The 25,690-nt window shown below is 40.8% G+C and overlaps 1 protein-coding gene across 1 annotated transcript; it reads right to left on the reverse strand.

The window, feature by feature from the left end:
- Nucleotides 1–1,532: 1,532 nt before the first annotated feature.
- LOC135985306 (DGAT1/2-independent enzyme synthesizing storage lipids-like) lies at nucleotides 1,533–24,579 on the reverse strand. The gene is made up of 7 exons (XM_065628457.1): nucleotides 24,432–24,579; nucleotides 17,744–18,074; nucleotides 15,301–15,465; nucleotides 10,038–10,231; nucleotides 7,825–7,885; nucleotides 5,847–5,986; nucleotides 1,533–3,778 (listed from the first exon to the last, which is right to left on the reverse strand). The coding sequence occupies exons 2-7, from the start codon at nucleotides 18,069–18,071 to the stop codon at nucleotides 3,674–3,676; spliced, it is 993 nt and encodes a 330-aa protein (XP_065484529.1). The 5' UTR covers nucleotides 18,072–18,074; nucleotides 24,432–24,579; the 3' UTR covers nucleotides 1,533–3,673.
- Between the last annotated feature and the right edge of the window lie 1,111 nt (nucleotides 24,580–25,690).

Here is a 25,690-nt window from a genome sequence, read left to right on the forward strand (position 1 = left end):
CCGATTTTCTGATATCATTATAACAACTTAAAAATGTTTCAGAAAGCAACATACGATATGCACTCAATGTATGCTGCGACAAAATACAAGGTAGTGAGTGGTAAATTTGCAAAGGTCTACACAAAATTATTTTTAAAAAGCAGACAACAAACACTTCAAATAACCCATGATAAGAAAATTAATTTGCTTCGAGACTACCATTCATTTTGGCTAATCCTGAATTTTTAAAAATATTACAAAAAAAATTAGTATCATTGATCTATATTGTAGAAATCTTTGTTGCTGGCAAAGACCTTCATAGAACTAAGAAAGTGACATCAGATCGTCTCATGAAGTTTCAGTAGACATGTTTGGAAGGAGTATTTTACTTCACATGTATTTTCTGTGCTACTACACTCATGTAACAATTCCATGCACTTCCACATTTACCTTTGGTACCATAGTTTTGTGCAAAAATAGCACACACACAAATAAAGCAGTCTAGCGTCTATGACAGGCTTAATAGGGATTAAGCACCATGGAGCTAACAACACATTAAGTGTCACCAGAGCTGTATCTTTCTCTGCAGAGTAATAGGATGAAGCAACATAATGGTCTATTTGTACAGCAAACCCAATACCGGATGAACAACGCAATTGTGTCGACAATGCTGATTAACTGCTCTACCTTGCATTTGCAGTGATTAATTTCATATGAAAGCTCCCTAATAATAGATGTTCCAACTGAGCTCTGCTATTACACAACAGGACAGGAAATTGGCCAGCAGGAGATTTGGGTCTTGCTGAGAGATAATGGCAAATACTTGGCAGGACAGCTGTCAGTTTATTTCTACTGCTAAACAACCTAAACAAAAATGCATATCCTGGTGCTGTCTGCGTGGAGAAACCTGGAACATCTTCAGCATATCCAAAGGCCAACCATGCAATCAGTGGTCTAGTCTAACACTGCTGAAATTTCCTTTAAATACTTCTGCCTCACTCAAAGTGAACCAAATCAGCTGAAAGGAAGATAGGCCTGCAGCTTTACTTGTGAGAGTCTCTCTCCGGATCTGCCCCTTTTTTCAACAAAATAAAGTAGGTAATCCTTCACACACCACATATGTACAAATAAACCTTACTAGTCAGTATTTATGACATATTTTCTGTTGTGGGATCTTAAATGTAACTATAGTGTTACTGCAGTGCCTGTTAAGGCCTCCTGCAGCACTGATTACAACTATTAAAACTTGGACCGTCTTGCTTTGGTGACTTTTGTCCTTTATTCCACTGTTGTCTGAATTATTTTTCCTTCAGTTCATTCTTTCTGGGACTTTGATCCTTCCACCCCTCATTCAGACGCTAGGCAAGAACAGCTTCTTAGGGCTATTACGTGCTGCCCAAAACCACTGAAGGTTCAGCAGGGCAAGCCATGGATAATTTCATTTAGTTCAAACACAACACAAAACTTCAGAAGCCTGTTCCAGTTGTCAATTTTATTTGAAAGGTGTCTTCTATACATTAGTTTATATATAGAAATAAATATGAAAGGTCTATACAAAAATGAAGATTTAAAGAGTACCAATACTGCCCTTCATTTTTTATACTAATCTTTGAATACTTAAAGGGACAAAACTGCATCAAACAGCCCACATACTTAGTAAAATGATTTTACAAAATCTCAGATCACAAAGGTCTCTTCATGTATAACAGAACCTTTTAGACTGAGTTTTCTTTTACACATATGCAACCTCAACACAAAGTATGTTGAGCTGCCTTTGAGAATTTCACAATATAGACTGATGTACACCACCCTTAAGATGGACAGTAAAAACAAAGTCATACTTAAGTTATAATCTGCTGTAGGAATTTGGCATTATCACTTTTAATGACGTACTGTGTTAACATACTATTTTTCAAAAACATTCCAATAAATGAAAAAGAACCCGATCTTGCCTTCAAATAAAACCCAAGTCATTTAAAAAACTTCAGAATAAGCATTTGCTTTTATGTAACATGGTTCTTTCCCAACTTTAAAAAATATAATTCAACACCACATAAAATGCTTTTGATATAACACCATAAAATAAGTAAACTTTTTGCTTTTTGTAAATCATAATTTATAGACTCTTTCCCATAAAGTGATATTTTTCTAACACAGGGTGTCACCCACATGCACTTATGTAATTACATTAATTTACACTTAAAAGGGTATAAAACAAAGCATGTGCTTAAATGGTGGAAGGAATGGATGTTAAATTGAATATAGCTGCTCTTTCAAAAGTTGGGGATTTTTCATTGTTGTGGGGGTTTTTGTGGGTTGTTTGTTTGTTTGTTTTTAAGAAAAGGTCAAATCCCAACAACAGTGAAAGGAGAGCATGTAATACAGCAAAAACCTCTTTTTGCCTTTCCTTAAGGAATTTGTCCTCATCCCAAAACTAAAGAGCTCCCAGATGTTAACTTAAGAACTGTAGATTAAACTTGCTGACAATCAGAAGAAATATTTAAGATATTTCCTATTTGGACAATAAAAGTATAGGCTTTAGTTCAGAAAAAATATACTACTATAATTTACTGTAATTGCACAAAAGCCCAATCCTGCAACTCTTTCCTGTTCATTCAATTGTTTTCAGTTAGGGAAAGTATATGGGATTTCTGTCTCAACCCCAATTTAAGAAGTTACATAAATAACTAAGTTTGAAGAATATGGACATTTAACAGTTTACATACATGGTAGGTTTAAAAGGTATGTGGGAATGTCTATCCTGTTTTTCAAAAGAACTACCATTTTTTAAAAGAGTGTTGTACTCATTTTTTCCTTACCTTCAAAATAAAGCTTTATGAGCTCATGTTACTAAACAGTACTCTCATTTCCACTTCTTAAAATGTAAACGCTTGGCTCATTCCGTCAAAGGAGAATTTGCAGATTCACTGAGAAGTATATGGGACGAGACTCTGCTCAAGGGCAGATATCCAAAATGGCTCATCTTGGAACAGCAGCTGTGCTGTAGAGTTCGCACTCACTGCATCAGAGTGGTTCCCATAACAAATTTCCTTGGTTCACTGCAGTTCTCTAATCAATTTTCGCTCCTTCAACCTCCCTCTGAGCTCACTCAGTAAAACTAAACACTTTCCACAGCAGGTTTTGCAGGCATAGCTAGAAGTTCTGCAGGTCCCAGAAGGCTGACTGTTTTCCAGCAGCATGAGAGTAACAACCTAAAGAAAGTTTTCATAAATGCTGTATGACATTAATCTGGAATCTGGCCTGCAAAACCTAGTTCCAGTGATGACAATCAAGGCAGTAAGACTCTAGCTCTACAGCAGGTCTGACATTCAGATTAAAGCAACCATGAGATGGGGGAAACAAAAAAAAAAAAAAAAAAAGACGAGATCATGTACATGAAGACTTACAGTGTCACTTAATCCAAAAAGAAACAAAAAAAACACACATCAAAAACCACTTTCAGGGTAGGAATGTATTTATCAAAAACTAAGCTTTGTACCATTACAAATTATTTAAGTTTGGGTTCCTGAGCTTGATACTGGACAGGGGGAAGGGTGAGGGAAAGTGTCTTATATTTTAAGTTATACAGCAATATCATTAGGACAGTATTCAAAACCTATTATTAGAAGAATGGATAAGTCACAAATATGACTTTAAGAAAATTGTAACTAAACAGTAGTTTCTTCAGAAGACTTTAATCTTCTTTCTTTTGTGTTTGAAATCGTTCCATTAAAGCTCTAAATATATTTCCTGGTATTTTCTGATGTTTTTCTATTAGAGCTTGGAGTGCTGCTTTTGTCTGTAAGGAAGGAGAAAAGTTTTTGGTCAGATTAAGTCCTCTTTATATTGTTCATACATCAACAGAATTCCTAGACTGTTTTTCATCCTTTTAAAAGTCGCAGAATTACTGCAAGCTCAAAAGACTATTTTTCCATATTTAAACCCACAGAGTGTGCTTGGGGGACCGCTGTCAAGAAAGAGACCAACAAACTAGTAATAGTACCTTTTATCTCTGGAAGCTGTGTTCACAAGCTCTGTTAGTGATACACAAAAGTATCGCTTCTACAAAAGTAAAAGGACGAGGGAGTAAATAAATGAAGAGACCTGGATCTACAAAGCATGCCAGTGCCTGCGTGCTCTACTCCAACTCAGAAACTTCTGCCTGTGGCCAGGTTTGCATCAGTAATGCTCTTCCAGTACGCAAGAACTTTGCTCCTGCACACGCTCAGAAGTAGCCCTGGAAACATGATTGCATCTCGGCGCATTCGGATTGTACACAGTAATTATCCCTGCACCCGAGCCCCCTAAAGGAGCTGGTCTTGTAAAGCACGTTTAGATCACACCTAAAATACTGCATGTGACAGCAGCATTCACTTTCACTCAAAAATGCAGCAGGCCAAGAATTAAGAGCAGCCATTCTTATATAAAAGCTCTACGGGGAACATTCAAAACCAGGGCAATATGCAAAAGCTATGGCGAGGACATGCCGTAACCTTCTGGTGCTGCCTACAGAAGCACAGATGACTGAATTCTTAAGGCCAGAGGCAGAACAGGGAACTCTCTGCCTTTGTAAACCAGTGGTCAGCAAGAGGAAAACTGATTCTTGGTACAAGCTCTCACCATTTGTAGGAAATACATGATTAACTGTTAAGTCCTGGGAGAAGAAGGTTCCTGCCCACATCTCTTCATAGATCTGGTCCTAGGTCTCTCTACAGATCTAAAATTTCTATCAGGTGAAAACTGTGAGCTTAGTTTTTTCTATCTGTAACAGGAAAATGCATACTGTGCCATAGCCTGAAACGTGAAGTCAAACATTAAAATCCCTCTAATTAACTAGGATTCTAGGGGATTCACATTCCAGAGGCCTTATCTAGCAGAATTTGCACTTCAGTTAGAAGCAAGTGAGGGTTGGCACAAATATAAGACGCCAAAGCATGTTTGAAAGTCATTTAAACACACATTCTCTCCTGAAGTCCACCAGTTCTGAAGCCCTGTCAGACTGAACCCCAAAAAGAAACAATGAGTCTTCCACAACCAGGGCATAAGATGATACAGACAAACATTTTAAGACATCATTTTGCAGAGACCTAATCAGAGGGTAAACAGATGAGGAGAGACAACTCAAGTGACACCTACATGGTCAAAGAGAAAAATCTCTCTCAAATGAAGTTTTCAGAGTGCTAAAAGTGACCATCTGCAGAGCTTTCAAACGTGGCCTTTTCAGCCCTCTCTATCTGACTGCTCCATCACTTAACTGTTTTATCTCTACACTGTGAAATCTATTAATAAACTGAATGAACATAAGGACCCAACAGCCCTTTCTATAAACCACCTGAATTTGAACTACAGGAACATTCAAAACTTAATTAGTTGGGTGAGAAGTTGGAGGAAATAGAAATAGAAACAGAAACAAACTATAAAAAGCAGCAAGATGATTTACCTTACTTTTTTATTGTATGGATTTTCAACAGTTTGTGAATACAGATTTGCTATATTTGAAAGTCTTCATTAGTATCTTTCTGAAAAGATCAAAAAAGAGAACGCTGCTTCTGGGTGAAGTGCTTATGACTTTATCAACCCAGAGCAGTCTTATCTGACTGAACTTCTTGAGTCCCTAAAGCAAGTTGTTTCTCAGAGCAAATAAAGGCTGCAGTAGTGACTTTAAAAGGCCCAGAACATCTGCAAGGTGTAGTAATAAAAAAATAGCAACTAAGAAGGGCATTCAGAGTTAAGCAAGTCCAAAGCTTACCATGATTCCACCAACTTCCATAAGTAGCTCCAAGGCAGAAATCACTTGATAACAATATTACAGTGTCTTCTATCAGAACAGTCGATGTTTTAAATATATATATGCATATCTATCTTACCTTTGCAGTTAGTTCCTCAGCAGTTATATTTGGTTCATATGGAATGGGTTCTCCGATAAATGTACGAAGCTTGACTGGAAACCCACCGTAGAAAGGAACTATTGGCAATCTCGTATATTCATACAGTGACCTAAATATTTCTAATGTGAAAAAAATTAGGAGAAAGGGGGAAAGCAGAAGAAGGGGTGATGGGGAGGAGATGAGGAAAAAAAAAAGAGAAAGAGAGATTGAGATTATTCTGCGAAGTTGTTTTATTTTTTTCCCCCAGTATATCTTAAAACTGAAACTGGCTTGGTAATTAATCCATCCCCTGACCCAGATTCTCAAACAAGGTGTCACCTCAAGTGCTATTCCACCCTTGACTTTCATTTCCTAAAAGCTGCATTAACACCAACGTCAAACTTGTTTCCACTCTAACTTGGTGTGAAACCACTCCTCCAAAGAGCAGCTGCAAAGAGAAGGAAGAAGAGGAGAAAAGCCCAGTAGCTGCATCTCTGGAGAGGAAGGGAATGCTACATAATACAGGTTACATTTGGCTAATTTTACATAGCATAAGACTCTAGTATTGGAAGACTGTTCTGTTCAGTCCTGCTGAGGGCTGGAGGATCAGAAATAGTCTTATCTGCCTAAAGGACAGTTGTGCTACAATACTGAATTGCTCTTTCAGATCACACACTGGCTGCAGCGAAACAATATGAAAAGAGAGAAAGAAGGTATTCCAATCAGCTCCAAGAGAACACATTGTCTTCCCCACATGCCACCTTCTAAGCATCTCACCCAAACGCACCCAGGACAGATTCCTTGCAGAATGGGTGCTCATATTCTCTCTCTCAGTTTTACACAAGAAATTCCTTTAACTGAGGTGTTGGCATAACAAAAACCTTACTGACCAAGGTGTGGAACTTTCTGTACACAATCTATAAGAACAAAGAATATTCCAAAACTATTGAAATTGAAGTAACACCTCCAGCGATCAACAGAATTAAATTCCTCTTGCACCTCTGCTGTAAAATACAAGTAACATGAATGATTTGGTCTTAAATTTCTGCTTGTTTGGGAAGATTCTCCTGAACACAGCAACAATTAATTGCAGTTTATTTTTGTACAACCTGAAAATTATTTGTACAACCTGAAAACCTGAATTATTCTGCATGTCTACATCTGATGCCTTGGCTTTCTCCATGCAATATACAGCTTTCAATTAGAAGGGGAGAGAAACAGAACCATTTTCCCCTGCAGTCCTCTGATGAAGATGATGATGCCATACTTGAGGCAGAACACGTGACATGGAGGAGACTGTTTAGGCTCTTTCTGCTAGATAGCAAGTTGAAGAATATTAAAAAAGGGGGTTTAACACTAGCAGATCAGCAGAGATGTGGGCCTCTAATCATTCCAGAGGTGGATGCTTCAGACATACATCCATCTATTCATATGCTGGTTGGAAGTCCCAAAAAGATGAGGAAAGAGTGCGGGCAAATGCAAGGTTTTGTGAGGAACCACAGGTCTAGTGCTGAACAGTAAACCAACCACAAATTAAATAGATTTCAAACTATTTGAAGTTTAAGTCCAGGTAGAGGTGTAAGATCAGAGCTTGAGGAAGACATTTAGAGAAATTACATGTCAGTTGTAAACCCCTGTTCATTTTGCTTCTTAGCAGACTGCAGAAAACCTAGAGCTGGCCTAGCAGAATAAGCAGAGAAAAATGGTACTCTAAATCTATTTGCCTTTTTTTGGCTCCTTTTTCCTTTCTTCTACTGCTTTTGTGAAGGCGCTTTGTTATGTGGAGAGTAACTTTGACGAGCCAATACCACAACTAATGCTGATATTAAATCCTAATAACATCTCTGAACTCTACTGGAGAGTAAACCTCCAGAAACAAGGCTGTGTCAAATCTCGAATTTATGTGGGGATTATTTCTACACAAATAGGCTAAACACATATGGAAAAATAAACTACAAAAAAATAGAAAATATCTTACTTATTCCTCCTAATGTCCTAACGCCTTCTCGAACATTTTGTGTAAACATAGGAATGATGGGCTAGGAGGGAAAAAAAAATAATTAAGAATTTAATGAAGATAGCACTATCTAAAAAACTTGTACCTCACTTAAACCAAACAAGCAAACTACTTTCAGAAGTGTTTGTCAGACAATGACATATAGAGAGCAAAACGAGGATTCCTAAGTTCTTCTGACACCTTCTGCCATGAGGTTTCAGGCTGGAGAACATAATGAGATTTCAGTGAGTCACTGTTTCAGCAAATCCATTTTCCCAAAGCAGTGCAGGATTTCAGAACCTATAGAGCATTTGGCCTCCCCTTGTCTAGCAGGGTTTGTACATTCATGACTTAAGTAGTTTAACCTCTTGCCTAATTTGTAGTTAAGCTCAAAGGGAAGAATTCATGGGATTGGGACCTTAAACTCATCTGATTCACCTCTGCTATGCCAACTGTATTGCTTCACACATGACATGTCATACTCAATAAACATATCATTTATTTCTGCTGATGAATATTTGTAATGGTGTTAATATTTCACAGTTTTATTGCTGTTTCTGAACTTGCAAACAGCTGTCAAGATTTACAAGAACTGGGAGAGGGTCAACTACTACATGAAGGTTTTTAATGTCATTTTATAGTATGTACTCACTGTACACAACAACATCATCAGAAATACAGAACTCTCTATGGGATTTTCAAGCATTCAGATTCTTTCAAAATTTTTAAACAAGCATGGAGAAGAGCTAGTAAGTGAAACTTTTCAGACAGGTATCAAGTTGTTTTTTAGGAAAAAAAAAGTCTGTAAATAATCCACTGCAACTATAGAGAATACAAAGAAGTGCAGTTGCCCAAAGTGAATGATAACAAATTTCTTCCCCTTAGAATCATCTTACTTGGAACATTTTACTTTGGACACACAGGTAGAGATTTTTGCATGTATGAAGTTGGTTTTTTGGCAAATATTCTGACAAACAAACTGCTGAAATAAGACAACCTCAAGAAGCTGAACATCCCAGTTTTAGACATATTTTTCTGATATTTTAGACATGTTTTTCTTTCCATGAGGAGTTATGTTCATGATTAAAGGTGACTTGAAATTCATCTTTAATTTAAATAAAGATCTTTTCCCCACTTTCCCTTTTCTCTGTCATTATTCCTATTCTACTGCATCTCTCAAGGGTCTTTTGGGGGAAAGGATCTGTAAGGTCTTCATAGGTGCACAAAGGGAACTTAACATATATTCAATAAAATAAATATAAGTAGTACAACCATAGTTGAATCTCAAGTATGGCTTTTCATATGCTATTACAATATGCTAGTAAAATCTAAGTCTGTTGAAAATATCCTGTTTAAACTGTGCTATTTCCTCCTGAGAAAAGTGACATACACTTGAAATTGGGTCTTAAAAGTATTCTATTTTTGTATAAATTCCAGAGATTTAACTAGTCTCTCTGAGACAAATACCTGAATATAAAACTCTTGGTGTGAGACTTACTTTCAAATTAGGTTTATGTAGACCTAGGGACATATGCACACATTTTTCAAGTACAAATATAGAATGAGAGGGACTGTGAAAGCAGGTCCAATTTAAACATATCATACACCTATGCACCTTTCACAGATGGTCCCATATGAATAATTATCTGCCTGCTGACCAAGCACAATGCTATATATATTAAAAGTGAAGAGAAACAGTTCACACTATTGAACAGCATCTTCTGCTGCTGCTGCATGCCCTAGACACCCCTCACTACCACAAAAATGCCAATACAGTACATAGTGCCAGTGAGTCTATACCGTGCTGGCTCACAGTATATTTCAGTGACAGGGGAAACAGAAATGCTGATGTATGGCAGCTTCCCAACCATTCTGGTCAGAGGTTGAGCCATCACGACCCTGACCAGGCATGTGTAAAACAGCACAAGCTTGTGATGTAGAAACAGCTCTGGAATTCATCTCCCATTCTTTTAAACTGTGGATTTCCTGACAACACTATTCCTAGCTAACTCCAAAGCCTTCTTATTGAAAGGAACAAAAAGAGTCTTGAAATGTAGTTATAAGAGCAAATAGACCATATTTACGACACTCAGCAGCATAACACCAAACACATTAAAATAAAAACAGCTTTCCCTGGAAGAAAGTACTAATAAGTTAGCCTTCCTTGCTTCTCTTCTGGGGTCTGTCATACTTACCACTTTTGCATCAATGGCCACCTGAGCAAAGCCCTTTCGATTACCCCAGATAATATTATACGTTTCATCACTAAAGAGTGCTTCCCGAACTCCACCTGGGGCAATGGCTAACAGACAGCCCTTCTTCAGAGCACTGACACATTCTTCTTTTGGTCCATGCATAACTCCATGTGTATCAAGTAATATTTTAAAACCTGTAGGGTAAGATAATAATAATTCAGAAAGTGCTAATTCATACTACCCACGCAGAACATAATGGCTAAAACTTACTTGCCTAATAACTTGTAACCCCAAATCAAAGATGTTTCCAGAGGGACTAGAGCATTAAGAGCTGCTTATAAATTTTGGTCTAAGAAGTTGAAGATTTAGGGTTTTCAGTGGCTTTTTGTCATAGTAAAGTCATGTGCTATCTCATAATCAGGACTAAAATGGAAAAAACTGGCAAGCACTCTGTGCCATCTTTCATGCATCCCTTCAAAGGAGTTGTTCAGTCAGCCCCAGGGCACCATCTCCTTGCCCAAGCTCTACTTTTCAAATGTAGCACAGTTCTAATAAACTGCAACAAGAGAAAATACCAGCAAATTGTTGTGGTTTTTTGTTTTGTTAACTTTGGCAAACAAAGAGCAGCACAGGAAGGAGAATGGCAAGGAAAATGCGGCATTCTCTGTGATACAAACCACTGCAGGAATCGACTGCCCGGTTCTGCCTGTGAGTACCTGGATGGCCTTTCACACAAAGAGGCATCTGGCAAGCCTGGATTGGGTTTATTCATCTGAGGTTTAAGATTTTTCATTTCCTGAAGTTTTAAACTGTAAAGTTACATGAAGTCCTCATGTCATCTCTAATTTTAAATGTCATACTGACCCTGCTCTTCAAGAAACAGCAGAACATCAAAAATTTGCTTACGAGCATCAAATGGGCACATACCAAATCAATTTATACAACTAGTCTAATGTGAAAGAACATAACTAGCATAAAGCTGTATTTGCAGGAAGTCGATCATGTTCACTTGGTTTGATAAATTTTAGATCTATATAGTGTTTATGAGTACTGCATACCAAAATTGGAACTTCAGATGACTGAGCAGTACAGCAAAGATTACTTCTCTTTCTTGAAGTTTCCCACTGAGGCAAACAACTTTATCAGCCATAAAAAGGGACACAGAACTGTTCTAGTCAAGTTTGCCCCTCAATAACAGATCTTCATTTGTTAAACTGAAGTTAAAAAATGAGTGGTAATTACTATGACTACACATTTGTTATATATACACACACACACTGAAGAAGAGTCCAAACACAGTTAAGAAGACAGAGATGTCTTCTCTTACAGCCCACATAAACTAAGGGCTTGAGAAGGAGGGCATGAGCCAGCATATCATTAGTTTAATCTTAACTAACCTCTGATCTCTAACTAGCCATTGTAGTTGGTGGGAGTATAATTACTCATGATTTATATCTACACACAATCTGGATCTGTTTGTAAACATGACAACAGAACACAAGCTGTGTTACACCTGTCTCACATTCTGCTGTGCGTGTCTCACAGGCTGCAGGTGACGCTCACATTCTTCATCCGGTAGCATGTGCACAGAGGACACCTAAAATAGAGTTTTCCTAAAATAATTTAATTTCTCTCTGGTGTTTTGGTTTTGGTTTTTTGGGGGTTTTTTTGGGGGGGGCGGGGGGCGGATCTTAAATAGCTGGTCTTTACAAAGTTTTACACTCCCAAACTAATTAAAGCTCTCTGGAATGTAGCTGGTGGGTAGGAAGCTGCCTGTCTCTAAGCCCTTTCTGTCAGTGAGTTCAGGAGAGCCACAAATTGGTCACAAGAAGAGTTGAGCTGAGCAGGAAAAGAGACTCCAAGGAAGCAGAAGCTGTGAAGAGAGTTTTCCTTTCTGCATTGGACATGCTGGTGAAGGGGAGGGGGAGGCAGGGTGTGTGTGGTAGAGCAACACCATGAGTTTGTCCCATTCAGAGGTCAGAAAAAAAGGACAGAATACAGACAGAATACAGGCAAAAACTTGTGATACAGAATAGTTGTGGGGTGGGGTTTCAAGTCTTCACAAAATTTCTCAGCCATATTTCCCCTCTTGACTTTTAGTATAAACCTTACACTCTGAGCTGTACATCATAGCCCAGGCAGCAGATCATACATTGCTATCAATATCTCTGCTCCAGTAGCAAAAAAGAACCTGGTTCCATTAGAGCAGCAGAGAGAGAGGACCTAGTGCAGTGGCCCTGAAGGGACAGTCAGGCAACTCTGTGCCCAAGGCAAAGGTCATCATGGAGTCAGAAGAAATGGCAGGGTAGTACCTGGCTGCTGCACAAAAGGAACAAAGAATCTATTTTTCCACTTTAAAAAAAAAACCAACTCCCAAATTATCTAAACAGAGTTTTTCAGCCTTCCATGAAAGGATGCTAACTTTTCAAAATACCAAGAAGCCCAAAACTGATTTTATTCCACAGTCCAACCTGGACTCTGCCCTTTGCCCCAGCACACTCTTCTCCTGTTTTCCACAATATTGTGTCCATACCGATGCTTGAAAACTGAGCAGTAGGGAGAGGCATGTTTGACCCCTTACAGTCTCATACATCCCATAGGAAGCACAGCAACATTTTACAAACACATTCCAGCTAATTGGCATGAATTCAGGACAGCAGTGCCCAATGCAAAGTGTACTGGCAATGGCATACTGGCGTGGACCCAAAATTCAGATTCATGGGACAAGCTGTTCCTCACAGCTGCTCACTGTAGATTCGATGATCATAAAAACAGACGGATCATTAAATTGTCTAACCCAAGCATGTCTAACAGCCTATAGACTCCCCAAACCCACCCCTCCATTTCTACTGCACTGAGCATAACTTTTGGTTACCTAAAAATATCTTCTGAAAAGGCATCCAATTTAATCTGCAGACTTAATCAAGATTGGGCAGTCTTAGTACTAGGATAAAATTACAGCAGTCTTTCTGGTTTGATTCGCAAGAGAAGCGGCATCTATCTGGGTTGCCAGTCATAGATTATTGTGCAGATTTTGAAACACAATCTAGAACAGTATCTGGGCTCTTTGGGCTTCCCTTCCCTGAATAGCCTTAATTCATTCACAGAACCAGAGAATTATGTAGGTTAGAAAGTACCTCTGAAGACCATTCTAGACCAGCCTCCCACTCAAAGCAGGTCCAACTAGATCAGGCTGCTCAGGGCCTCACCCAGCGGAGTTTTGAAAGTCTCCAGGGACAGAGATTCCCCAACTTGTCTAGACAATCTGTTCAGATGTCTCATCACTCTCATGGTAAAATACCTTTCCACACATCTAATCAAAATTTCCTGTGTCGCAACTTGTCTTTGTTGCTTCTCACTCTGTCACTATGTACCTGTGAGAAGCATCTGACTCCCTCTTCTCTGCACCCTCCTGTTAGGTCACTGAAGACAGCAGTAATCTCTTCCCCTCACTTATCTGGTACAGACCAAACAAACTCAGTTCTCTCAAGCTCTCCTCACACATTGTGTGCTCCATCCCCCCATCATCACATGCACTAGTTTGTCAATGTCTGCCTTGTACTGGAGAGTCCAAAACTGGACACCACATTGCAAGATGTGCTTGCACAGGTGCCAAGCCAAGGGAAAAAAAATCTCTTCACTCAACCTGCTGGCTACACACATGCTAGGAAAAGCTCAGCTTTTTTTAAACTACAGTTCACCTTCTTTGCTGCATGGACATGCTGCTGACTTACGTTCAACTTTTTGTCCACTAGAGCGCCCAAGTTCTTTCCTGCAGAGCCACTTTCTACCCAGAGTACTGTCGCATGGGATTGCTCCATCCCAGATGCACAACTTCACATTTGCTTTTGCTGAACTTTGTGATGTTTCTGCCAGATCATTTCTGTGAAGGTGCTCTCAATACCAGCTCTAACCCTCAGTCTATCAACTGCTCCCCCAGTTTGTTATCATCAGCGAACTTCCTGCAAGCACACTCCAGACCTCATCCAGGTGTGCAATATAAACATTAAGCAGCACTGGTCCCAGTATTGGTCCCCAAGGAATGCTTGTAGAAACCCAGAAAAAAACTGCTAGCGAGATGTTCTACTGCTGAACCCAATTCTTCGAGACTAGCCATTCAGCCAGATGTTTCTGCAATGCTACCAAATGATACTTGGAGGACTCAAAAGTGTATTCATACTTAGAACTCTATTTTAAAGTAGAAATGGAGAAAAACAAAATTATCTCCCATTTTATAAATCTGTGCATAAGCATTAAGAGATATAATACAGAATGAAATCTAAATTACAAAATAGGTTATGTTAGTCAGCTGTATGCAAAATATTTGATAATCAACGGAAAAACCCTAGTCTGTTGGTAAAAGCAGTTGCAGAGGCAAAGCCATGCTGTTATCAGTATGAAAAAGTTCAGTTTTCAGGGATTAATGCTGAAATAAAACCATACTGGCAAAAGGACAGTTTTCTGATAAGAATTGTTTCCACTAAAAGCATCAGTACACTACAGAACACTCCTGTAAATTCATAAAATTAATTATGAGGTTTTTAGTCACAAATTGAACTTGGAAAAATAATTGGGTACTAACGTATTTCACACACACAAAAACCAAATCCCTCATGCAATTAATTTCATCAATCAGCAAAAATCCTGCACTAAACATATTTTTCATTTTCTTCATGCTTCACCTCATGTTTTGTGCAAAGTTGTTGGACTCTTCTACAGCTGTCCTCCAAAAAAGACTCTACTTGGAACAGTCTTCTTCAGGACAGGTTCCACTGCCTACCATACTCAACTGGGTAGGAGATGAAAATACATTGTCTCAGACCAATATTGCCAACTTTAAGGGCATTGCTTCCAAACAAGTTTATTTCTCAATCAGGTCATACTGCCTATATTAATAATAATTAAAAAAAAAAAGACACCACAAGACACACCAACATCTACTTGAAGTCTCCACTATCACTTAATACAGAGACAACTGTTTCTCTCATGATCTCCTCCTCTGTTTGTAAACACCTTAGAGTCACTGGAAGGTGTTGCCCAATCAGGAGTATGACCCATCCTTGCACAGGCCAGTCTCATAAACTCATTCCTGTTTGTAAAGAACATGTTAGACACAGCTGTACTTCAACACTTTCATTAAGTTTGTCTGAATGCCTGTTCCTAGAGCGGTATTCCCATGGTGCAATTTTTATTATTTGCACTGTAAAAAAAAAAAATAAAATTAGAGTTCTCAAACTGATTGTTTACAATGAAAGTATGTTACCTGGTACTCCAAAGACGAAATGATCAGCTACTACGTGGCAGTATCTCTTCTTTTGTATAAGAAGTCTAGCCATGAAATAGATATAGTCAGCAGGAGTAGCTCCATGATAAAACACAATAAGCCCTGGTCCTTCAGGAATGTTTCCAGTACCATGAAGTTCATAACCTGTTAGGTGTTAAAGGCATAACAGATGTCAAAGCCTGATACAATTCTATCCCAAAGAAACTAACTCACAGCAAGTTGGCAAGCTGAAACCACAGCTATTGAGAAGTGGTAAGAGCAAAGTAACTGCTAAAAAGTCAAAAGGTAACTTGCTGCATTTACTAAGTTGCTTTCATAGGAAATACAACTTTCATTTAAAGCAAAAGAGCCACATTTAAAGAAACAACAACAAAAAAACCCTGAGAACAAAAGACCTGGTCATACTGTCTTGAACTATTGTCCAATTTTTCCTTATTTTTTCAGTTCACTGTCTTCAAGGCTGCAGAAGTCCTCTAAATCAATCATTCAAGAGAAATCAAAATAAGGATTGAATAGCAGTGGTGAAATACAACTATTTCAAGCTATTATTTACCTTTAAGTTCATTGTGACCAGTAACTGTTTAAGAAGATTTGACATGACAACATCCAATTACTTGTCTCCTTTTACTCCAGGGCATGAGGCTTATCTTTGTTATTTCTCTCAAAGCTATACCTGCTCCATTTTTCCATCAGTAAGTACTAAAACTATTTAGGGCTTTATGTGCTTAATTGAAACACACATAAACACACACAAGTTTCTTACTGAACTTACGTTTCTAATTAAGTTAACAGTGCAGAATATATTTAGTTAACACAAAATATGAAAACGCATCAGTTTAGAACATATTCAGTTAATATTGAGCATTATTGTTACAGTATCTTGTGGTTTTTTAAAAAAAAATAAACAAACAAACAAAATAAACTCATCACCCAAACCCTCTCACTTCTTCCAAAGTTAATCAGGCCAGCCAATGATAGCCGCAATGATACCTACATCTAGCATTTGCACAATATATATAAAGTTACAGGTCTCACACACCAGTTTTGGGTTTGGGGCTTTTTGGTTCTAGGACTCTTTTGTTTTTTGGTTTGTTGGTTTGTTTGTTTGTTTTTTCTCTGATGCTGTGAGATTTCAGGATGAAGAGTTCTTTCTATGATATATTAAACAATCAAGTAGGAGAAAAAAAAACACAAAACATTTCATTCTTTAGCAAGAGAAGCATATAGAGAACATGCAACAGCTGGCAGGGCAGAAAAAAGTCACAGCTGTCTATGAGGGACTGCATAAGAATCTTTTCTATGCAAATAAAAAGTTAGACCTCATAAAAAGAAAAAGTTATATGGATGAAAAGAGCAAAGGCCTTAAAAATGGTTTTCTTATAAAAAAAAAAGTAAATAGCTTTTTATTGTGAAGTGAGCATTTTAAGGTCTTTGATATAGCTGTTGATTTTGATCTAGTGTACTTCCCTAGATTTTAAAGTTACATCTCAGTCCTACAAAGCCTATCTGATAAAGCCGCTGCACCATCTGGTTATCAGTGCCTTGAAAACCCGCTTCTCTTTGACTAGAGAACAAATAGAGATGATTTTCAAGAAGGATTTGTTCTTTATGTAAATTGCTCTTAAACATCTCTTTCTCCTTTAGCTGCATCTCGACTGAATGGTTCTGAAAGAGGCTTATGATTTCCTTAGAAAGAAAAGCCAAATCATTTATTAAGTCTGTCTTTATAAAAGAAATAATAGTAGAAGGACAAGGAACAGAGCCCTTAGTTTTGACATTCTACTAGAGAAAGTTGTCAAAAATGCATAGATAGAAAATTTTAAAAGTAGGGTTTTGTAACAGTCTGTGGCTCTAAAGTCAATTGGAAGTAGCAACTAGCAAGTGAACTGACACTAAGTGCTCTTTTTAGCCATCATTTGGCATTATATGTAAAAGACTGGTTAAGCACAATCAAATTATGCTAATGTGCTGACATACCAGCTATCAGGGAACTGGCATTTAACTTCCAGTGTTCTTATACTATATTTTTTCAGAGTCAGTTAATTGATCTAATTTTTAACATAGCAATCATTTCAGGTCCTCCTGGAATAAGGAAACCTAGGAGTAGTTATAAAAAGAAAAAAAGAAAAAAAAATTGCATATATTCAACTGGATGAAAGATCTCATTTTGTAGCAGCAAAGGAATAAAAACATAAGACAAAAAAATTTACATCCAAATACATCTGAATGGCTTTTTTTTATCCCAAGTCTACAATGACTGAAGCACCACTGGTAGTCATTGATAAAACAGAAAAAAAAATTGGCCTGAATTTTAGATTTCATGCAACAGCAGCAACAATCAGATATATATTGATAATCCTGAAAGGTAAAGCCAGGAATAAGGGCTTCAACAGTTTTTAATGAAAAGTCAGATCTCGCTTACCATGCCATATTCTTCCATGCCCATCCCATAGGGTAGCCACCATTTGTCGTGCACCAGCCCAAAAATCACTGGAATAAGCTTCCCTTAGTTCATTCTTCCTTTTATAAATATGAAGAAGGAGAATTGAAGTGTAGAAGAGGATTACGATAACTCCCGGAAGTAGAAAAACTACTGCAAGTGGAAAAAGCACCCACGAAAGGTAGACTGCATAACTCAGATAATCTTCAATGTGCTCCACACCAGTCCATTCTCCCAGAATGTAAGTCAGGCAGCTTAAGTAGGACACAGGTATCGGTCCAGCAACACAGGATTCATTTCCGCCTATCATCTCCTGTTTAATTTAAAAAAAAAAAAAAAAAAAGGTAGATTAATAAATCCTCAAAAAAGATAGACCTGCTTATACTGTTTGCTCATACAACAAACTTCTCTGATGCATTTTATCCACATACCATATACCCCACATCCCGGCAACATCTATTAGAAACATAAGGGTTCATGCAGCAAAACTCTTACTTGATTTTTTCAGTCCTTTCTTTTCTGTAGTGTAAATGCTGATAATTCTAATTGAGATAGTGCAATTGCTTAACTTCAGGCGAAGATTTTATCTCATTAAAAACTGTTCAATGTAAGCAGATTCAGAACATTTATACTGTTACCAATACCAATTTACACTGTATTTTTGATTTTCAGAAAGCTGTACTGATTAGTCTATTTTACTGTTCTACACAATACACAGTACACTCAAAACCTTCTCCCAAGCACTTACTACAACAGGAAACAGCACAAACCCAAATCCAGTGCTATAAAAAACCCACTGAACACTTCCACTAACCACAAGCACACGATGACGCAGGAAGAAGATGGTCCCAAATAGGCAAGTCTCACTCCCTTGGAGACCTGAACATTCACAGAGAGTTAAATGCCAAGTCCAGGAGCACAACACAGAGAGGCAGCAGAAAGGACGAGGAAAAAAGATCACAAAAAGTCCTCTAAAAAGTTTAACAGCTCCAGATTTACTGTGTCTATGTGTAAGAATCACCCTTCTCCCATACCAGCTCCTAAGAAGTTTCAGGGTCAGACCTCTCTGGGCTGATATTTCAGGTTTTCTATAATTCTGCAACAACACCTTTTTCTTAGCTGTGTACAATTTAAGGGAAAACCTGCTATTCACTTAATCTTACAAACATGAGACAACATGTATGCTTGGGTATCTTAGCTACAGTTCTAGCACAACATAAATAATACCTCAGGGAAAAGAATTTACCTTACTCTAGAAAAGTTTTGGTCAAGACTTGAAGTTGACAGTTACTCAAGACCAAGAAAAAAAAAAATTGCAACTACAGTTTAGGCTTGTAGAAGGAAAAAAATTAAGAACAGTGATTTCTGAAAGAATCTAAGCTTGGGGTTGTGTTTTGTTTTGCTTTCATTTTTTAATTAAAATGTGACTTACGGCATGTATGATTGCAGAGCTCCTATGCCTAGACAGACATATGTCTATCACTCCTTTACTCCTGGTCTGTTTTTGTGAGAAACAAGTGACTGAAATTCAGAAGACAACTTTGTTAATACTATCAGAACCCCAGTGACAACAAAATTATGAAGCAGATCTGGTTTACACAGAATCACAGAATGTTAGGGATTGGAAGGGACCTTGAAAGATCATCTAGTCCAATCCCCCCGCCGGAGCAGGAACACCTAGGTGAGGTTACACAGGAAGGCATCCAGGTGGGTTTTGAATGTCTCCAGAGAAGGAGACTCCACAACCCCCCTGGGCAGCCTGTTCCAGTGCTCTGGCACCCTCACTGTGAAGAAGTTTCTTCTCAAATTTAAGTGGAACCTCTTGTGTTCCAGCTTGTACCCATTATCTCTTGTCTTACTCTTCGTTGACACTGAGAAGAGCCTGGCTCCATCCTCGTGACACTCACCCTTTACATATTTATCAACATTAATGAGGTCACCCCTCAGTCTCCTCTTCTCCAAGCTAAAGAGACCCAGCTCCCTCAGCCTCTCCTCATAAGGGAGATGCTCCACTCCCTTAATCACCTTCATCGCCCTACGATGGACTCTCTCCAGCAGTTCCCTGTCCTTCTTGAACTGAGGGGCCCAGAACTGGACACAATATTCCAGATGTGGTCTCACCTGGGCAGAGTAGAGGGGAAGGAGAACCTCTCTCGACCTACTAACCACCTCCCTTCTAAAACACCCCAGGATGCCATTGGCCTTCTTGGCCACAAGGGCACAGTGCTGGCTCATGGTCATCCTGCTGTCCACCAGGACCCCCAGGTCCCTTTCCCCTACACTGATCTCTAATAGGTCATTCCTCAACCTATACTGGAACCTGGGGTTGTTCCTGCCCAGATGTAAGACTCTACATTTTCCCTTGTTATATTTCATTAAATTTTTCCCTGCCCAACTCTCCAGCCTGTCCAGATCTCGCTGGATTGCAGCACGGCCTTCTGGCGTGTCAGCCACTCCTCCCAGCTTGGTGTCATCAGCAAACTTGCTGATAGTACACTCAATTCCCTCATCCAAGTCGTTGATGGATATATTAATTAATACTGGCCCCAGTACTGACCCTTGAGGCACTCCACTAGATACAGGCCTCCAACCAGACTCCGCCCCATTGACCACGACTCTCTGGCTTCTTTCCTTCAGCCAGTTCACAGTCCACCTCACTACCTGATCGTCCAATCCACACTTCCTCAGTTTAGCTGTGAGGATGCTGTGGGAGACGGTGTCAAATGCTTTACTGAAGTCAAGGTAGACCACATCCACTGCTCTGCCATCATCAGTCCACCTTGTTATGTCTTCATAAAAGGCTATGAGGTTGGTCAAGCACAACTTCCCCTTGGTGAAGCCATGCTGACTGTCTCTAATGACCCTCTTTTCCTTTATATGCCTTAAGATGGCACGAAGGATAAGGTGTTCCATCACCTTCCCAGGGATGGAGGTGAGGCTGACCCGTCTATAGTTACCTGGGTCCTCCTTCTTGCCCTTTTTGAAGACCAGAGTGACATTTGCTTTCCTCCAGTCCTCAGGCACCTCTCTCATTTCCCAAGACTTGGCAAAGATCATAGAGAGTGGTCCAGCAACGACTTCAGCCAGCTCCCTCAGCACCCGTGGGTGCATCCCATCTGGACCCATGGATTTATGGATGTCCAGATTGCTTAAATGCTCCCTAACCCAGTCCTCATCAACTCAGGCAAACTCCTCCATTGCCCTGCCTTCCTCTGGGGCCTCAGGGGTACGGGGCTCCTCAGGACAGCCTCTGGCAGAGTACACAGAGACAAAGAAGGCATTCAGTAATTCTGCCTTCTCTGTATCTTCTGTCACCAGGGCACATTACTCCACATTTGCTATGGGGTGTTGAAACCTGTACCACAGCAGAACTCGTTTATTCCCTAGTCTCAGTTTTTCCTCCTATTTTGATAGAGCAAGGATGTTCCTTTTCCTTCTGGTTTGAAATCAGCCTCTACCCACATGGCTGGAGATAACTCCTGTTAACAAGAAAGCTGATCTCGTGATAAGGACTTTGCTCTGACGATCCATGCCTGTTCCACCAATTCAGGCTTACAACATTTTGCTCCTCAGTATGTTCTTGAGGACAATGTGATGAGCAGCTGATTTATCTTCAGCGATGTATAAGCATGTAGCTTTAGTGACGTGTACTTCACTGATTTCATGCATGTGTGTTTGGGGGTGAGAGTTAGGAGGAAAGGATGGGAGAGAGCAAGTGTTTGGGAGCACAAGAGAAAGCTCTTTCTCATTCCAGTTGCCAGAGCCAAACTCCAGAACCCACAGCAAGTACAAGAAACACGACTTGTGAGACCAAGCAGGATTTAGGAGTAGCACTCAACACTATAGCACTTATCAGGTTGTTATGCCTGGACTACTCCAGTAGTTCTATCTACTAGGTAAAGAATAATATAGAGCATAGGTTACGGCACAGGATCATTTTTCAAAACTCTGAGCTAATTATAAGGCTTTAAAGATTACTTAAATTTATACTCTTCCACCTATTATATTTTTAATTGTTTATGGGTTTCTCCAAACACAAAATCCTCACCAAGTAAATTCAAAGTCCTGTTCGCACATGTCAGCCTTGCAAAATATTACTTGTCCTTTCACCTGTAATGTTAGAGGTAATACCTCCAATGCAATCATCGCAGTTTTGTAAGTTTACTTGCACATCTATGCACTAACCTTTTTACAGAAATTAAATCCGGTATCTTCTTTGCTGCCAGCCACAGAGGTAACATCTAAAGTACTGCCTTCTCTCAGGGACAGTCAACTCTACTCTGAACAACATTTTTTCCTCATCTTAAAGAGAATCATGGAATAATTTATATTGGAAGGACTCACTGGACAGGATTTGTCCAACCTCTCACTGACTGAGTTAGATCAGGTTGCTCAGGGCCATGCCAAGTCCAGTCTGTAATGTCTCCATGAACAGAGATCCCACTGCTTCTTTGGGCCCCTAATCTAGTGCCTGACCACCTTTGTGGTGAAAATATTTTTCATTGTTCTAGTTAGAACTCCCCCTTCTGCAATTCGTGCCTGTTGCCTCCTGTCCATTTGCTGAGAAGAGTCTAACTCCCCCTTCTCTTTAACCACCCATTAAGAGCAGCAGTGAGATCCCCTTTAAGCCCTTTCCAGGTGACACATACGGCTCCCTCAGCCTCTCCAGACACCACATGCTCCAGTCATCTCTGCACCCCTTTCAGTTCATCAGCATCTTTTTTGTAATGTGGGGCTCTAAACCAGACTTGTGGTCTCAAAAGTGCTGAAAAGAGGGTCATAAACACTTCCTTGGTCTAATGGCTATGGCCTTGCTAATGTAACCCAAAATGCAGATAGCCATCTTCACTCATGTTTGACTTACCAACCACCAGATAAAGGCCTCCCCCGGGCCTTTATCTCCTGTAATTTTGCTCCCCTGTAACAAGTCCATCATTTGTTCTGATCACCTGTGGTGTGTCCAAACATATACTCGGTATCGAAGCCCAAGTGTGATTTATGTTACTGTCACACTGAACACCTGACCAAAGGCAATGGCAGTGCAGAAGGGAAGACAGATTCTGTCTCCATGATCAAAGAAAGCACAGGATGCTCCACTTTGAATAAAGATCCAACATAGTTCATATACACTAATAACAGATAATGTCATTTTGGTCTGTTCCAACTTTGCAACTGTCGACTCTATGCCTGCCCAGATCAGTTAAAATTACAAGACAAGGCACCACTGTCTTCTAGAAACACCAGCAATGTCACTCTGATTAGGACCTCATTCAAGCAAAGAGACTATCCTTGCCCTCCTGCCAGAGGTTTTCTGACCTCTGTCACCATCCAAATCTAAAACCTACAACAGGGTGCAGTACTATTCTCACCCTTAGCCACCTTAGAGGCAGGATCCTTTTATAACATGAGCATAATAAGAACTTCTTATTTTAAACTACACCACTAACATATTTCCTGTTGTGCAGTTCAAACTAAATATTTTTAATTTTAGTTTAACTTCCTAATAGAGCAGCTTACATATATTTCCACTTGATGAAAAAGATGCAATTTCTTATTCAACAAATTATAGCGCACACTGACTTATTCTTACGCTTAAGGCTTTATGCTGACAGTGAAGTGCAAACAAGGTTAACATAGAATTCCTTTCACTGACTTCTAGCATATGAACCAGAAAAGTCCTTAACTACAACAGTGGTCTTCAGCTGTAGTCTGCAGACATGGGGTTAACTGAGGCCCTATTGATCATGCTAGAAAAAACAATTATGGAAAGCAACATATACTGCTGCAAACCATGCACAGCCTGATTTCAGCATGTATATGAAAAGTGTAAGCAGGAGAACATGACAACCAATGATAAGACAAGGGGCAATGGGTATAAACTCGAACACAGGAGGTTCCATTTAAATTTGAGAAGAAACATCTTCGTGGTGAGGGTGCCAGAGCACTGGAACAGGCTGCCCAGGGAGGTTGTGGAGTCTGCTTCTCTGGAGACATTCAAACCCAGCCTGGACGCCTTCCTGTGTAACCTCATCTGGGTGTTCCTGCTCCGGCAGGATTGGACTAGATGATCTTTCAAGGTCCCTTCCAATCTCTAACATTCTGTGATTCTGTGATCATCTCCAAACTAGAAAGATACTGAGGAGCAACAGGTACAACATGCCCCTGATAACAGGAATACACCGCTTTCCACTGCATCTGTGAGGTACAGAGAGTTTTTCTACCAGAATTAGCAATGTCACCACAAACACACACACACACACACACCAAAAAAAAAAAAAAAAAAAAAAAAAAAAAAAAAAAAAAAAAAAGGCGGAGGAGCCGGATACTCCTGCTGATGGCATCTACAGCTGGAGAGATCCTTGAAGTCAGAGGGTGCTTGTGTCCCGGTTTTGAAACAAGAACTGGCTTCTTCGTGCCCCTGTGACAGCAGGACGGTGGTGCCTTCTGCAGGAGGCTGGAGGCGCATCGAGTTTCTCTTTTCCGACAAGAAGGGCACAACCGCAGCCCGGCAACAACCCGCAACCCCCACAACATCCGCCCCCCGGCCTCCCCGCCTCCCGCCGCTGCCCTCGCCCCGTCCCGCAACGTCCGGCCGCAGGCGCGGTGCTGACCGACGGAAGCCGCCTCCCGCGACCGGCGCTCCCCAGCCCGCCCGGCGGCGCCCGCTCACCTTCCCCTGGCAGCGGCGGCTCCGGCTCCAGCCCCGCGTCCCTGCCGAGGCCTGGTTTTACTTCTCCGTCCGCCGCCCCCGCGGAGGCCGAGTGCCCGCGGGGCGGCCAGGCTAGGGCGGCTCCCCGCGGCGGGAGGGCACGGTGCGGCCGCCGGGCTGGAGCGGAGGAGGCAGCGGGAGGCGCGGAGAGAACGAGGCCGGCGGATGGGCCGGGCCGGGCCGGGCCGGGAGCGGGAACTGGGGGCCGCCGGGGGCGCGCGAGCCGCCCGGACCGCGTCCGGCACGCACCGCGCGGCGCTTCCGGCGGCGGAGCAGCGGGCGCCGCCAGGGGGCGCGCGTTCCCCGCGAGCGGGCGGGGGCGGGGTCACAGCGGGACTTACCGAGCGGGGCTTATTTACCGGGCGGGATCGGCGGCTGAGGGAGGGTCCCTAGGGGCTGTCAGTCCCAGCGCTGCTGCGGCAGCGTGTTTCATGGCCGCCTGTCCGCTTCAACTTGCAAAAAAATAGGGTTTCCAGCTTCCCCCGGGCGCCCGGCGGGCCCGCAGCGTCACGGCGCTCGGGCGCTGGGCACCGGCTCCCGCCCGCCGCCGCTCCTCCGACGCTTCGCAGTTTGGCGGTGGCGCTGTGAGCGCTGTGACGGTGCTGCCGACCGGCCTGGGGGCTTGGGTGGGCTTCCTGGATCTATGTAGAAGGAAAAAAAAAATAAAATAAAAATCAATCTAAGAAATAAGGGGTGTTGCAGTGACACCCGGCGCGGCTCGGGACACCGGGGCTGCTGCCGCCGGACTCGCTGCAGCGCTGCCCTGAGCTGCGACCTCAGCTCCGGGTGACACCAACTTGGCCAGAACTGGCTGCAAACTCTTTCGGATCTTTCCCTGTCGTGCTTTCCTGACCGGCTGTCTTTTGCATTTACATCATCTGCCTGTCTGACTTTGGCGATGGTTCAGTTGTGCATTCGTGTAACAGTGTTTGCGCTGTTGTCCAATTAATTTGTTTTTCCAGTGTTGCCAGTAGGATATTTTTCCCCAATGCAAAAAAACTTGTCGTTTGAGCTGGATAAACCTAATATGTGAAGAGGTAAAAAACAGAATTTCCTTGTATTGTTTATATGCCCATTGCTTATATACCCCAAACAAGTCATGTATACTGCTTACATATTGAGGCAGGCACATTTGTGTTTTCTGGTTTTCAGTTCTCTTTTGTTGTATGATGCAGAGGCTAGAAAATACGTGTAGCAAGGGAGTTATTTGATCCGCAATT

The sequence above is a fragment of the Caloenas nicobarica genome, chromosome 2 (genome assembly GCF_036013445.1).
Source record: "Caloenas nicobarica isolate bCalNic1 chromosome 2, bCalNic1.hap1, whole genome shotgun sequence".
In the NCBI taxonomy this organism is placed as follows: domain Eukaryota; kingdom Metazoa; phylum Chordata; class Aves; order Columbiformes; family Columbidae; genus Caloenas; species Caloenas nicobarica.